Raw genomic sequence first — 16,974 nt, 5'->3', positions numbered from 1 at the left:
AATACTACCTGTCCCTCCATGTGTTTCATCTGTTGTTCTAATAATTGAAAAGTGACAAGAAAGAAGTGCATTTTCCTCAATACTACCTGTCCCTCCACCTATCATTGTGTCAAATGCTGCTGCTCAGCCATTCTTCAAGTTTCTGTATGTGTGTTTAAATATGTTGATTTGTAACACATCAAAAAGAAACATTTTTGGCTTTGAATGGAGGAAAAGTTCCTGGGATGAAGATTGTTAATTGGACAAGAGGGACACACTCCCCAGGAATTCAAAGGATATCAAAATTTTAAGCATGAGATTTCAAAATACTAATTTTAAGACGACATTATGTCATTGAAGACTACACACTGGTTGCTTCAAGAGAAAAAGCTGAAATTTAGTCCCAGATGTGCTAGGAAATGAAGTTGCACCCACAATCTCCAAATATGCAGCACTCTGGCTTAATCTGGAATAAAAAGACAACTGAAAATATTTATTCAGAATTGCACTACCAGCAGCGATGTGAAATGGTTTTACTTTACAAAATTATACATAATTGCATACCATTTGTGAGAAAGTTTCAGTGTCCATTTACCAATGTAAACTTCACATGCCATAATAAATCCTCGAGAGCTAAAAACAAACCGCCCTTCTCACAAATACTTTGTTTCCAAAACACAAATACTGTGGGAAACCGCAATGAAGTTGAACTATTTTTGCAGATTGATTGATATTTTTTTAAATGTCATGCAAATAAACTTCCATTTTTAGCCATCACCTTATGAGAAAAGTCTCCCTTTCACTCTTTGGCAGGAGACTAGTCAATACAAATTTAAATGAAAGTCAAAATAAATATTTGTGGAGGTCATCTATCAGGACAATATTTGCAATTAAAACCTGATTTCAAGGTTAAAAAGAAAATTTATTTAAATTCCAAAAAAAAATTAGGAAGGCAAAGTACAGGAATTACCAACACGGGTAGTCATTTGGACTAAGACTGGGCCAGTGCTTGCTCTTCACTGGCATCTAAATCCATTCCCCTGTAACTACCTATCTTTAACTTTCTTTTCAAATATGTATGAACTTTCTTTTAAGCAAGCTCTGCTTCAACAGCTACTTATGCTGAGGCAATCAGTACTCAACTAATGCAGTGTGGAAAATATCTTCCAACTTTCCCTTTGTTCTTCTAGAGATAGTCCTAAATCCGTGCTAATAAAAACAAGAAAATATTAGAAATATTCAGGTCGGGCAGCATCTGTTTCGCTCCCCAGAGTTAAGGTTTCAGGTCGATGGCCCTCCTGATGCTGCCTGACGTGCTGAGTATTTCCAGCGTGCTGTGTTTTGATTTCAGGTTTCCAATGTGTTGCTTTTGTCTAACTCTGTGCTTCCACTGGTTTCCAACCAGTAGAACAATCTTTTTATGACTAACATCCTTGAAACCACTGATAATTTTGTAACCCTCCATTCAATCCATCTTTACTCCCCTCGTTCCAGTAGAAAAACATCCCAGGTTTTCAAAGCTTTCTTCATAACTATAACCTGTTATTCCTGACATTATTCTGGTGAACATTATTAGAGCCACAGGATGGATACATCATTATTCCAACAATTTGGGCCTATTGCAAGTTATGTTCCAAGTGTGGCCCAATTATTGGTTTGCACAAAGTCAATATCACTTCCTTACTTCTATATTCAAAATTTATGTACAAATTCAAAATTCACTTTTGCCTTTTTGAAGTCTCACCCAATTGTACTTCTACCTTCCAGGACCTATGTATTTTACCCTCCTATATCTCTGTTTCACCACGCTGAAGAGTTTCAATTTTTAAGAAAATAGAAAAATGTTAGGAGCGCAAATAACATTAAAGTAAATTAAAAAACATCTATTCGGGTATAGATCCGAATAGTCCCCACCCATCACTTAAAATGCCCACATTTAAAGCTGGCAGCCAGTCATCAGGCAAAAAGTGGTAACTATCACAGATAACTCTTTGTATTAATGCCAATTTCAAAGTTGCAGTTTCAGTACTCTATTACTCACGAGGACCTCACTGCACAGAATGCAAGAACACACAAAAACAGTACCTTGTTAAGGTACACTAAACAAAACTTTAAGCAAAAGCTTGGAGGATAACTGTTCCCTGGTGCATTCTTCATGGGAACGGCTCGACCAGAGTCCACTTGCCAACCAATCAGCAGCCTTTTCTCATGCAGCACAAATTGTTGTTCCCTTTGAAATTTGACATTTTTGCATCTGTCCTGATGAATGCAAGATGAAAAGCTTCAACAGCATGTCTTTTTTCTAGCAATACTCAAGTTTTGTACCACCAAGCAACTATTTATAACAAGAGCTTTAAGGGCAGGCTTCACTTCCCTTAGGCAATGACAGCTTGAATGAGTGAGAAACATTACAGTTTGCAGCCAGTTGCATTTCCTATTGAAACCATAAAATAGCTAGTTAATTTATTAAATATGCGAAGATATCATAGCATCCATGCATAAATTGTAATTTTATTAACACAAGAGACATTTCAGGCCTTTTCTTTTGAAGCAACTATCACACAGAGGCTTTGTTAGGATAGGATAACAACTAAAGTCCTAAAACTGGCTGACGAGTTACGCAGATTGCAAACCCATTTAGTGAATAACTAGAAAAGGAGTACATTGACACAGAAGCCAATCAGGTCAAAATGTCAAGTGGCTTTGCACACAACAAAATTTCAGTACTTGAAACAAACACTAAAACGTTATACCAGCCATTGCGTCATCTGCATTAGGCAAATTGTATTTGCTCAAATGTGCCTGCTATAAGCAGTGGGGACTGTATAAGCAACGAGTAGCAAGACGACAATCTACTCCATGTTCCAACTGAAAAATTCCGTTGCTTATCACTTCACATCCGAGACAAAGAAATCAATCCTATTAATCATATTAATATCAATTGACATGACAAAAAAAATCATTGGCTCAACATTTGTGTGCTTTAAAACTAATAAATAAGTGAAAACACAACACAAAACCAGCATTACCTTTCTTCACTAATCCTCCTCCAGTTTCAAACTCAAAATCTTCTAAATGCAGCTAAGTAACTGTAGCCTAGGTTTCAAAACATGGGCCATCATATGGAGACTGAATAAATAAGGTAATGTTTAGGAAGAACAGGGCTGCTGACAAAAAATCTAGGTATTTAAAACATTAGCTTGCTGTCTGACCTGTTCAGAGTGTTTTGCTTCAGACTTCTAGCATCTGCAATATTTTGTTATTGTTGTTACTCATAGTGAATGAAGTAATATTCGCTTAAAAGTTAATATAGATAATAGCATAATATACCCTGATAGTACACTGAAGGCTCAGTTTAATGAAATATCATTCAATAGTGAAAAAAGGTGTTCAGTCATCACTTCCTTCCTCTCTCTAAGTATCAACTCTTAATAGGATGCAGTTCCACCAGCACTCACGGCCTTCAAGTATTTGCCAAATTCTGCATCACAGGCCTCGATAACTATGATCAGCATCCTTTATAACTGCAGAAGGCGCACAGCCAAGACCAATCCTGCCCTCACTTAATACTTACAGACAGCACAAATAATTAGTGAAGAACAGCAGTCCTGCCTGATAGCAACCCCTGCCCACCATCTCTCCCTGCCCAGCAGCTCTGAGGCTAACTGTCGACACTGAGATTAGCTAACTCAGTGCAGAATGGGAATTAAATCTGGGGCCTTCTGCTAAAAATGCCGAAGCAAACATCGTCTTCACCAAAGAGATCACTGAAGATACTTAGGAGTCTTAAAACCTCACAATATAACACTGCCACAAAACAAAAATCATGCATGTCTAAATAAAGTAGTTCACTTACTTCATTTTATAAGTCTTAGCTCCAATTGCTAATGAAAGGATCTGGTGACCCAAACAAATTCCAAATAATGGTTTTGGCTTTTCTTCACAAATAATCCTTCTGACATTGTCAATTGTTAGTTGACAAAACTCAGGGTCTCCTGGTCCATTACCTAGAAATAACCCATCAAATTCTGGAAAGCAAAAAGGTAATCATTAGTGGGAATTTCAAATAGTTATCAATCCTTTCCCAGAACTTTTCCAAAATAGGAGTAGTCATAGGCACTACACTCGTAGACTTAGTAATATTTTGAGTTATAAAATTAAGTGGAGGATGACCCAATTCTTTGTTCCATCATCTTGGTGTGCTTATTTTTTGCTTGATGGCACATACAAGGGTGAAACAAAATGACTTAGTTTTAATAGAAAAAATTCACATACAACAAATATTTAAATTCAGCTTCAGTGTTCATTACAAAATTTCCAGTTGACGACGTAACAAGTCTGCAAAAATTGCTTTTGAAATCAAACCCAACATTTATCCCAAATGTTTACAAAACTCAAAATAACCAATCCCTACCCAGACACCAAGCCCCTCCAAAAAAAAGGTAATAAAGAATCTTTGCAGATAATTTTTTTCCCCCAAAAAGGTTTTACAAACTGACAAAACATCAGAAAAATGACTTTTTCCTTCTGCATCTAAATTTATTTTTTTTATTTGTTATTTATTGCCCATCCCTAATTGCCCTTGTTTAGGGGACATCAACCACATTGCTGTGGGTTTGGAGTCACATGTAGGCCAGACCAGGTAAGGCCAGTAGGTTTCCTTCCCTAAAGGAACCAGGTGGGTTTTTACAATAGTTTCATTAGACTTTTAATTGATTTCAAATTTCACCACCTGCCATGGTGGGATTTGAACCCAGGTTCCCAGAGCATTACAAAAACAAAAATAGCTGGAAAAACTCAGCAGGTCTGACAGCATCTGCAGAGAGGAACACAGTTGACGTTTCGAGTCCGTAAGACTCTTCATCAGAACAGTTCTGATGAAGGGTCATACAGACTCGAAACATCAACGGTGTTCCTCTCTGCAGATGATGAGTTTTTCCAGCTATTTTTGTTTTTGTTTCAGATTTCCAGCATCCGCAGTATTTTGTTTTTCCCAGAGCAGTACCCTGGTTCGCTGGAACACTAGCCACTGCCTCCCCTCTGTACTGTAGTTTATTTTCCATCGGTTTTTCAGGAGCCTTTAGTCTGGGGGTGAAGCCATTGCAATGAACATTGATGCATTCAAGCAGAGAGATCGCTAGATGGGCTCAAAGGTTGGAGGAATTCAATTGCAGCGTAACACACTGGCATCCGAGTTTGCTCAATCTTTTAGCCAGGTAAAACAGTGCAGTTTAGGGCACATTCCAATGGCCAATTTGGGAGTGAGCACAAGCGAAAGTGGTGGAGAAAAAAATAACCACCCCACCTTAAACCAGCTTATATTTCACCTCTCTTCTATTTTTCCTTAATTCTGTTGAAGAGTCATACGGACTCGAAACGTTAACTGTGTTCCTCTCCGCAGATGCTGTCAGACCTGCTGAGTTTTTCCAGGTATTTTTATTTTTGTTTTGGATTTCCAGCATCCACAGTTTTTTGCTTTTATCTTAGTGCTTAATTGCCTGCCACTTCTCTTCAAGGAATGCCTACCTTGAAGAAGTATTGCTCTTCTCTCCGACAGGATTTCCGCCTCTCTCTTTTGCCTTGCTCCCTCTATCCAGCTCTACTTGTCCCACCCCCACCCCCTTAAACCAGCTTATATTTCACCTCTCTTCTATTTTTCCTTAGTTCTGTTGAAGAGTCATACGGACTCGAAACGTTAACTGTATTCCTCTCCGCAGATGCTGTCAGACCTGCTGAGTTTTTCCAGGTATTTTTATTTTTGTTTTTGTTCAGGAAAATAACTTTAATATTCTCTTCAGGATAAAAATTTTGGAAGGACTAAAAAAGATATCACTTGTCATTTATGTACCCTTGAATATTGTTTTTCACAAAGTTATTGGAAATATTAACAATTTTAAAAATGTTTCCATGGGATGTGGACACCACAGGGAAGGCCAGCATCTCTAATTGCCTTTGAAAAGGTGGTGGTGAGCCACCTTTTTGAATTACTACAGTCCACCTGGTTTAATTTTTCTATTCGATATTTCGGGTTTGGTACATGGAACGGCATCAAGAATATTTCTGCTCACCTTTACTATTAAAAGGATAATCCCATGGTACCACAATCACAGAAGCTCCTCTCTTACAGATGCTTCTGATCTGGTTGTACTTCATCCCACAGTCCACTGCCATAATTTTCAGATTTCCACCGCAATTGTATACTTTGGGCTCCTAATAATGAAACAAAGAGAACAGCATTTGCAGATCACCTTTGTAACTTTAGCAGCAAAAAACACAAACTGAAGCACATTAGCTCAACAGAATGTTTATTGAAAAGAAACTCTTCAAAATGTTCATCCTTTAGGTGAAATGCGTGGGCAAAATCTAGTTTCATAGGTGCATGTAAATAAAACCAGTGTGCAGCAACAAAAGGTTGTGGCCATTAAGGGATGAATGGGAGATGTGAGACAGTTAGATAAAGATAGAAATTATCTTTTGGACTCATTCCTCTGATGCTTTGATTCCCTGAAGGTGACTCTCATTTGTATGCCTGCAGCAGCATCAATAGCCCTCTGATATATTCTATCTCCATACTGCCCTCACAACTGCAATTGAGCAGGATAGGGATAGTGATGATAGCAGGAATCGTATAACACAAAGGCTAATAATTATAGCACTGCAACACTCTTAAAGTACAGTTCAGCTAACTTTGGGCCTTCCTAGACTATGGCACTGCAGCCACCATCTTGCTGCTATTCACTGATATTGGAAATATATAGCTGCCAATCCCTTTGGTTACAGATCAGAGCTTTCCCATTCATCGCTTTTTCTTTGCCACTCTTACTGCTGACCATCATAATATATGCACTTAATTTTCAAAAAAACTTCTAATTTAAAATGCGAAAACATTCAGTAAAATAAAATCTGCTTTAACTATCCTCCATGGGGCATTGCGACTTCATGCACAACCAAGTTCAAGCTAAAACTTCCTAGACCAGGTTCAAAAAGGCAGCTCACCACTACCTTCTCAAGGGCAACTAGGGATAGGCAATAAATGCTGGCCCAGCCAGCGAAGCCCACATCCTCTGAATGAATTTTTTAAAAATTAGTCAGACCAAGAGTCAAGAACAATTAACAGGGCTGACAAGTCAAAGTAGCATTGTGGTTCTCTAATACTTTTAAAATTCCAACCTCATGAACCATCTCCAATTCTCTGGAAGCTCTGGTTAGGGTCCAAGCAGAACCCTAGTTCTCTGACAGCAACCCAAATTTTAGTCAACTTCAACATAATCCCACTACATTTCACAGGTGGGAGTTGGAAAGGACATCAAAACAGAAAGAGGCAGATTAAGGAATGCAGGAAAATTCAGAAAGTTTTAAAAGATAGAGAGAAGTTTCAGAGGGCAAGAGCTCTAAAACCAACGATGGAATGATGGGCACAAATAGAAGGCCAGAAATCAGAGAATTGAAGAAGGCTGCAGAGCTGACTAGGCAAGACACTAGGTTTATAAGAAAAAGATGAAGATCTTAAATTTCAGACAGGGAAGCCAGTGAAGGTCAATGAGATAAGCAAATGAGATTTAGTGTGGGTAGGACATGAGCAGTAGAATTTTAAACAAGTTGTGGTTTATTGGAGGGAGGAGACTGGAGGCCAACAAGGAGGATTCTGGAATAATCAAGTCTAGAGGTGACAAAAGCATTACCATAGGTTTCCAGAGCAATGCAAGTGCAGTTGGAATCAAAAAGGGCAACACTGCAGCAGTGAAAGTAAACAGTCTTGGCGATTGGAAAAGATGCAAGATTTGAAGTTCAATTCTGTGATGCCAAGGTTTGGCCTGGTCTTTTCCAGCCCAAGCTAGCAGCCTGGAAGTAATTCAGTAGCAAGGAAGTGAAGATTATAGCTTCAGTCTTCCTGATGTGTGATAAGAGATTCAAAACTTGAATCTCACCAAGCAGTCTGATGGTATGAGGCTGAGGAACAGGTAGATCTAAGCATCACTACCAGACATATGGAGGCTGACCCCAAGCCTGTGAATGACATCGTGGAGAAGCAGCATGTAACTGATGAAGGGAAGGCCATCAAGGATAAACCACTGTGGGATTCCTGTGGTGACGATGCAGGGACAAAGAGAGAAACCAATGCTGATAGGTAGAAGCAGATTGAGCGTTTCAGAAATAGTAAGGCAATTTATATAAATGGAAACGGAGAGCCATTATACCCATTTTAAGAGGGCTTGATAATAAATTTAAATAAAGCTTAATAGAAATTCCTTCATTGGATTATTCTGTGAAAAAACCATGGTATATTTTTTCATGTTAAAGATGCTATATAAATTCAAGTTGCTAATGCTGTAAATGCTTACTCAGTTAAAGAGTCAAAATGAAATTAGATAAAATACCTATTTAGCAGGAATAAGAAGGACTGGGGCCTGAGAGATAAGGTGATAGAAAGCAGTGAGCACAACTCCTGCATGGTCTTTTTGCACTGCTGATTTTTTACCTTAATGGAAACTTCCTTCACCAAATGTCTTTTGTTTGGATCATCATAAGGAAGGCACTTCTCGTCTGTCCCATCTATCACCAGCTTTCCCAGCATTGTACCATTTTCCCGAATCTTCTTTGTTAGACTTCTGGTATCTATTCCTAATCAGTTTAAGGAAATAATATTGTTATTTCATAAAACATCTTGGAGGAGGCTTTGCGTTGCTTATAAGGCATCTGTGATTTGTCATAAGGCATTCGTGTTATCAAAGCTTATTGATAGACCCTATTCAAAATTATGTTCCACAAAAAAGTAATAAAGGCAACAGCCAGCTGGTCATAGTAATTATTTTTTATTTCAATGTACCAATATAAATATAGTGTGGGAAGCTCGTCAGTGTTACAAAACATAGGTTCAGGTTCCAATTATTCTTTAACTGTAGGTCTGTGATCAGCTTAATAAAATTCACAACTTCTAGATTTGTATTGCTCTGTTGCCCAATTATCTAAAATGTTAACACTGGCCTGTATTTAAGAACAATGGAGAACAGAACAACTTGGCTTTTGCAACATGTTACGAATATATAACTCATGGCTCATGTTAATATTTTAAGGGTATGCTTAGTTCTGGAAAAATTAAACTTCTAAATGGTAAGGCAACTAAAATGCTAGGCTTTAGAGACTGCAAAAACTTCAAGAAATGGCAGGTTCAGAAGTTTACCCATTTTTCTATAATATAGAGTCAGAATGGAAGAGAAGGAGCCATAAAATAGCAGGTGGGCTTACTTAGCTGGAGATGTGCGCTTGCAATGTAGTGCAGTCCAGAAAGATGTTTTGTTTTGGGAGTTAGAGCTATCATAGTTTAAAAGCATTCAGTGAGCCCTGAAAGGCTACATCATCATGGAAATGGGTGGAGCTTAAGAACATTCTCTGGTTTTAATTTATCAGTGTTTTTGCTGGGAGAGGGGAAGAGGCCAAGGGGCTCCATAACAATAAGGTGTTATTAGCAGCCTCCAGGCATTTAGGGCTCAGGAAAGCCCTGGGAGCCATTCAGTGCAGCCCGAGGGTCACAGTTTGGATCTTGTGTGGTTCACAACTCAGAGAAGCTCTGGGAGCTGCCTGGCGCAGTTAGAGATCAGGGGAAGCCCTGGGCAGCCGAGAAGGTGGCCAAAGGTCGTTGGTTCCGTGCTGGAGGCTATTAGGGCTCACAGTAGTCCTGGAAGCCATTTATACCTCAGCACAGCCAGGAGACTGGAGTTCAGAGAAACCAAGAGGCAATGCCAGCTTACTGAAGTTGGTGGTCTGTGAAAGGGTTGAAAGTATGCCGGTAATCAGAGGCAGGAGTGCAGCTTTGTGAATCCCATTGAACGCAGTATCAGAACAAGAGATTGAACAATTGGGAGGTGAGCAGTTAATGTAGAAACATAGAAAAATAGGAGTAGGTCATTCAGCCCTTTGAGCCTGCTCCGCCATTCAATATGATCACGGCTGATCCTCTATCTCAAAGCCATATTCCTGCTCTCTTCCCATTAGAGTCTAGAAATCTATTTTCTTCTGAAATGTATTCAGTGACTTGATCTCCACAGCCCCCTGTGGGATTCCACAGGTTCACCACCCTCTCAGTAAAGAAGTTTCTCTTCATCTCAGCCCAAAATGGCTTACCCCGTACCCTGAGATTGTGACCCCTTTGTTCTGGACTCCCCAGCCAGAGAAAATATCATCCCTGCATCCAGTCTGTCCAGCCCTGTCAGAATTTTATACATTTCAATGAGATCCCCTCTCATTCTTCTAAACGCTAGTGAATATAGGCCTAGTCAGCCCAATCTCTCCTCATATGACATACCTGCCATCCCAGAAATCAGTCTGGTGAACCCTTGCTGCACTCCCTCTATAGCAAGTATATCCTTAGTTAAGGAGACCAAAACTGCACACAATACTCTAGGTGTGGTCTCACCAAGGCCCTGTATAGCTGCAATAAGGCATCCTTGCTCCTGTACTCAAGTCCTCTCGCAATGAAGGCCTGCATACCATTTGTTTTCTTAACTGCTTGCTGCACCTGCATGCTTGCTTTCAGTGACTGGTGTAAAAGGATACCCAGGTCGCTTTGTACATCAACATTTCCCGATCTATCACCATTTAATAATACTCTGCCATCCTGTTTTTCCAACCAAAGTGGATAACTTCACACTTATCCACGTTATACTGCATCTGCCACATATCTGTCCACTCATTCAACTTGTCTAAATCGTCTTGAAGCCCCTTAACATCCTCCTCACCACTCACATCCCCACCTAGTTTTGTGCCGCTGGCAAATTTGGAAGTATTACGTTTGGTTCCCTCATTCTAATCATTGATATATATTGTGAATAGCTGGGGCCCAAGCACTGGTCCCTGCGGTACCCCACTACTCACCGCCATCTTGAAAAAGATCCATTCATTCCTGCTCTTTCCTGTGCGCTAACCAATTTGAAATCCATGCCAATATATTACCCCTAATCTCATGTTTACACTTCATGTTTTCATCTTTAATTTTACACACTCTTGTGTGGGACTTTACCAAAAGTTCTGAAAATCCAAACACACCGCATCCACTGGCTCTCCCTTATCTATTCTGCTAGTTACTTCCTCAAAAAACTCCAGTAGGTTTGTCAAACATTATTTCCCTTTCATAAATCCATGTTGACTTTGTCTAGTCCCATCGATATTTTCTAAGTGCCCTGTTATCACATGATTTATAATGGACTCTAGCATTTGCCCTACCACTGATGATAGGCTAACCGATGTGCCCGTTTTCTCCCTCCTTCCTTTTTTAAATAGTGGGGTTACATTTGCCAATCTGCCAGGACTGTTCCAGAATCTACTGAATTTTGGAAGATGACAACCAATGCATCCACTATTTCCATGGCCACCTCCTTTAGTACCCGAGGGTGTAGATTATCCGGCCCTGAGGATTTATCAGCTTTCAGTCCCATTCATTTCTCCAACTGTTTTTTTTCAGTAATACTAATTTCCTTCAATTCCTCCTCCTCCTCACTAGACCTTTGGTTCCCTAGTATTTCTGGGAAGTTATTTGTGCCTTCCTCCGTGAAGACAGAACTAAAGTAGTTGTTTAATTGCTCTGCCGTACCCTTGTTCTCTATTATAAATTCTCCTGTTCTGGCCTGTAAGGAACCTATATTTGTTTTACCAATCGTTTTCTTTTTATATACTTGTAGAAGCTTTTACAGTCCTCTTTTATATGCCTTGCAGTTTACTCTCACACTCTATTTCCCCCTCTTGATCGATCTCTTGGTCCTCCTTTGCTGAATTCTAAACTGCTCCCAATCCTCAGGCTTGCTACTTTTTCTAGCAACTTTATATAGACTCCTCTTTGGATCTAATACTATCCTTAAATTTCTTTTGTTAGTCATGGTTGGGCCACTTTTCCTGTTGTGTCCGAGTTGGAGCAGCTTTTGAGGGAATTCAGTGGCTAGATCTTTGAAAGTCAAGAGCTGAAATCCCTTGTGAGGGAGACAGAGTTTTGAGATCGAGACTCACAGTGGTCCAACGTCTGGATGGGTTGCTGAGAAATCTGTGGGATGTGTCTTGGTCGCATCTACCCTTTAATTTGCAGTGTGATGTGTTTGACCACAGTTTGCCTGTTAATTAACATGAACTTCATATTATCATGCGAATTGCTTTATTTTTCTGATTTGACTATACAAAGTTTATTTTGTTTCTTTAAAACAGTGGAATCTTGTGGCTTTATTCTCCTAGTGGGTAACTGGGATTTCAAACTTAACCTTAAATAAAACGTTACTGGCCCCTAACCAGATCGTAATAAACAACATTATTTGGAAGTGGGCTGTGAACATTGTAAGACAATTTAGCTGCCACAAGCCTTCGCTGGATGATTTTTTTAAAAATTGAGCAACCTATCCGAAAGGCCAGGAGATAAAAAGTGAAGATCACCAAGGTTGAACAGAAATGAGCCAAGTCTAAGATTTAACTTGATAATAGGGGCAATATAAGAGCATTAAGCAGAAATTGTTGTGTGCCTTATTGATCTCTGACCAAACTAGAAAATAATTTCTGGCTGATCTGACTAATTGGGATACCTCTAGAATAGATGGGAAATTGGGGTACCTCTAGAATATTGGTAGTAGTAGTGTATTCTTTAAGAAATCTACAGATACTGAAATTCAACATCTCAAGTGATAATTATGAACTTATCTAATCTAAATAGTGAGAAACAAAAGTAGCTATTTAAGGTCCACTGCATCCATTCAGTTTTTCATTAATGTTAAAAAGATGTCCAGTTTAGTTTTGACTCTTAAACAAGTGAGGAGTTAGGTATGTAGGTAACCTGAGCTGTAACTCCATCTGATTTCAGTAACACACCTATTTGAGCAAAGGTTGGGAACTGGACAGCAACCAAGCAAAAAAGCCTATCAAAGCCATGTCAAAGGCTGCTCTCAAAATAAAAAGGTCCCTAGTTTGGTCCCTAATATCAACTACTTCATTAGATCCAGCCATACAGCCAAGTGAATGAGTCACCATTCAACAAACTCCTTGGCTGCAATTCTCTCATTGATAATTTGCTACTGGCATTAAGAATTAACCTAATTGTTCCAATATATCTTTATATTGTGTGTGAATGTATCTATTCCATATTAAAAATGCAAAGTAGGTCACGACATTGCATGTAGTACCTGCATTGCAGGCAAGTAGCATTGCTTCAATTGGGCTGCGAAGTTTAAAAGCTGTGTATAAATTTCTATTGACCAGAAGTCATAATTTAAATGGATTCCATTTGAAGGACATGAATTGATCTTTCCCTTCTACCCTCTGACAACATGGATCTTTTAATTTTGTTATTTCTTACCCAAGCAGGCTTCCCCTTTGCTAAACATTTTCACCCTCTCACCCAATTTCCTAAATATCTGTTGGTACCAGACCCATATCTTGCATGTTTTTGCAATGCTGTTTTTTGTGGGCTCGCCCCCAATATAGTTGCCTGGCCAGTCATGCTATGATGCATCATGTCATTGGTGGCACTCTTCTGAGCAATGCCTCAGCTTTGGACTGGCCCCAATAACTTCAAGTCATAGCCCAATTGTTTGATGCAGCTACCTGTGTCTGCAGCCCAAGTCAACCTCCCCTGAGAACTACAGTCAACGAGGAGGTATTTACTTGAAACAGTCCTAATTCATGGCTTTCTAGGTCTTACTGCCCTCCTGTATCTTTCAGATAGTTTTAGGTTGACAAATTCCCTCTCCATTGAGGCAGTTTGTTTCTCCCAAAAGGAGTTGCCCACTTTTGTCCTGCTCTCCCCATGAAACAAGCTTTCTCTGTAAATGCCAGTTTATCAACCTCCCCAGAACCACCCACCCACTGGGACAGTTCACTGCTTAATCCCAGTATCCCCTCTACTAACACCCACCATTTCTCAATCCTTCCTTCTCTAACCCTCTTTTACCCATTTTTTTTCTTTCATGGGATGTGGATGTCCCAGGGAAGGCTAACGTTTGTTGCCCATCCCCAAGTGCCCTTGAGAAGGTGATTATGTGCTGTCTTCTTAAACTGTTGAAGTCAATTCTGATGCAGGTACACCCACAGTGCTGTTCCAGGATTTTGATCCAGCGACAGTAAAGGAACGGTGATATTGTTCCAAATCAGGTTTGAGAGAGACTGGGAGTTGAACTTGCAAGTGCTGTCACCCATTTGTCTGCTGCCCTTGTCCTTCTAGGTGGGAGATGTCATGGGTTTGGAAGGTGCTGTTGAAGGAGAACTGGCGAGTTACTGCAGTTCATCTTGTATAGTACACACGGCAGCCACCATGCATCAGTGGTGGAGGGAGTGAATGTTTAAGTTGACGGATGGGGTGCTGATCAAGGGAACTGCTTTATCCTGGATAACGTCAAGCTTCTTGAGTGTTGTTAGAGCTGTATTTATCCAGGCAAGTGGAGAGTATTCCATCACACTCCTGGTTTGTGCCTTGTAGATGGTGGACAGGCTTTGGTGAGTCTATAGGAGAGTTACTCGCCACAGAATTCCCAGCCTCTGACCTGCTCTTGTAGCCACAGTATTTATATGGCTGGTCCAGTCCAGTTTCTGGTCAATGGTAACCCTCAGGATGTTGTTAGTGGGGGATTCAGCGACAGGGTAATGCCACTGAATGTCATGGGTAGATGGTTAGATTCTCTCTTGTTGGGGATGGGCACTGCCTGGCACTTGTGTGGTGCGAATGTTACTTGTCACCTAGCCCAAGCCTGAATGTTGTTCAGGTCTTGCAGCATATGAACACAAACTGCTTCAGTATCTGAGTTGTTGTGAATGGTACTGCATTTTGTTTAGTTGCCCCTTGTCCAAAGCCACAAGAAATGGCCAATACTATTTTAAAATTAAGCAATTCAGTAATGAAGAGAAAAGAGCCAAGATTCCTACCCTCCAATGCAGGAATTCCTTGCTCTTTCAACCACTGGTCTAATGAGCGAACGGAGCTCCAATGACTTGGATGCTGCGAATGTTCACCAATCACCAATGCTGCAGCATGAATTTTGGCAGATTCAAACCACTAAAAAATTAAAACATGAAAATTAAACACACACACCAACTTCAAAAATAAGGGATCACTCATATACAGTGCATCCTATTTATAAGAGGTACTCTACCCAGACTAAGGATAAAATATCTAGAAACAGCTGCAATACTCTCAGCCTTGTACAAAAGGAAAATTTCCATTCACATTGGCACATGAACAGGTGAAACATGCCAAACTCATTAATGAGAATTAAATTATAGGATCCATCCCATTTCTTCGACTTGCAACAAATGCCAACTATCCACATAGTTCAGCTACAATAAAGTGGTCTAAAATGCACTTCTAATTGCTATAAGCAAGAAGCATTGCAAAATGAACAAAATGATTTGAGGGATACTAGAACCTTCTTTTGTTTAGTTATGATAACTAGATGCAAGATTTGCAGGAAAACAATACTGCATTGGACCTTAAATTCATCATCAGATAATTTTGCCTGTGTACCCCCTAGAGATATCACCCACACCCCAGAGTTTGAAAATCCCTATCCTAGGCTCCAGAAGAATGAGAAGTGATCTCATTGAAACATACACCATTCTTATGCATCTTAATAAGGTAGATGCCGGGAGAATGTTTTCTCTGGCTGGGTAGTCTAGAACTGGAGGGGGATTGGGGGTGGCGCTGCTGTTCAGAATAAGAGGTTGGCCACTTAGTTTTGAGATGAGGAGAAATTTCTTCAAAGGGTTGTGAATCCATGGAATTTTCTAACAGAGAGGTATGGATGCTCAGCTGTTGACTATATTCAATTTGAGACAGAGACAGATAACTTTTGGATACTAAAGAAACCAAGGAACATGGGGATCAGATGGGAAATTGGCATTGATACAGAATTGGTCATAATCTTACCGAATAGCGAAACAGGCTCAAAGGACCAAAGTGTCATACTTCAGCTTCTGTTTTTTATGTTCATATTCTTATGCTTTTACTGAATGAGTTAGAAAAGGTACTATTTCCAACATTACAACAGTGACTACGCTTCAAAAAGTATTTAATTGGCTGCTTTGAGACATCCAGTGTCATGAAAAGCGCTACATAAATGTAAGTTTTTCTTTTCAGGTACAATTTCCTAGTTTCAGGAAAAACAGACAACTTAATGCCAGGCCACTGCTACTCATAACTGAATAATTTGTTGAAAGTTGGCCCAAAATAAAGCAGATTACCTATATTCAAGGAGAATGGTTTATATAATATTAGTTATAGATTAGCTCAAGCATTATTAGTATACACACAGTTTACTGGATGCTATGTACCTTGCTCAGTCCTTGCTCATCCTCTTCATCCTTTGGGATGCCATAGTTCCCGATTAATGGATAGGTAAGAACAAGTATTTGACAATAATATGATGGATCAGTCAAGGCCTCTGGGTAACCGACCATTCCAGTCTGGAAAACTGAAAGGAAAATATTACTGAAGCCATTTACATTGACAACTGTATATCCATAGGCAGTTAAATACACTTGTTTGTCTTTTAGGCATTATAATTAAGAAAATATAACTATCAGCCTTCTAATAAAGTATTGTTTGCAAGCTTTGCTTCAATTCTTCCTTTAAGCTATACCACAGCCCTGCAACCAAGTTATCGGTGAAAATTTCCTGTGACACCTTATTAATTTTCACTTCTTGTGGAAGGCAGCATGTGACCTGAGCCCTTCGCACCTGGATCTGGTAAACTAACCAAGATGAAAAACTTACCAGCTGAGCACCATAATATAGTGACAATACAGAAATACATCAACTTCAGCCTCCATGGGTCAAATCTCAAGGCATTTTAATCTTTTTCATTCTACAAGGCTTAAGAATTTCATCCAACAAAGAATAGATAAATTATTTCAAAATAAATTTAAGCATCATTATCCCGAGTTTGTGAAACAAGTTAAAAACCTTATCCTTCCAGAAGTTCATTATTATTGGATTTATATCTGACAGGTTACAATAACCTCTAATCTAAGCTAGTC

At 39.5% G+C, this 16,974-nt stretch overlaps 1 protein-coding gene across 1 annotated transcript in view; it reads right to left on the bottom strand.

Annotated features, from left to right (window-relative positions):
- The window catches only part of cad (carbamoyl-phosphate synthetase 2, aspartate transcarbamylase, and dihydroorotase), a 95,003-nt gene extending 78,557 nt beyond the window's left edge, over nucleotides 1-16,446 (bottom strand). Inside the window, exons 1-5 of the mRNA XM_078541429.1 lie at nucleotides 16,270-16,446; nucleotides 14,866-14,995; nucleotides 8,459-8,601; nucleotides 6,048-6,189; nucleotides 3,836-4,007 (exon numbers count right to left, since the gene is read on the bottom strand). Of these exons, the coding sequence (XP_078397555.1) occupies nucleotides 3,836-4,007; nucleotides 6,048-6,189; nucleotides 8,459-8,601; nucleotides 14,866-14,995; nucleotides 16,270-16,395 (713 nt within the window). The 5' untranslated portion in view covers nucleotides 16,396-16,446. The remainder of the gene's footprint in view (nucleotides 1-3,835; nucleotides 4,008-6,047; nucleotides 6,190-8,458; nucleotides 8,602-14,865; nucleotides 14,996-16,269) is intronic.
- Nucleotides 16,447-16,974: the final 528 nt, after the last annotated feature.

The sequence above is a fragment of the Cetorhinus maximus genome, chromosome 5 (assembly GCF_964194155.1).
Source record: "Cetorhinus maximus chromosome 5, sCetMax3.hap1.1, whole genome shotgun sequence".
Classification (NCBI taxonomy): domain Eukaryota; kingdom Metazoa; phylum Chordata; class Chondrichthyes; order Lamniformes; family Cetorhinidae; genus Cetorhinus; species Cetorhinus maximus.
This window is presented reverse-complemented; position numbering and strand designations above follow the sequence as displayed.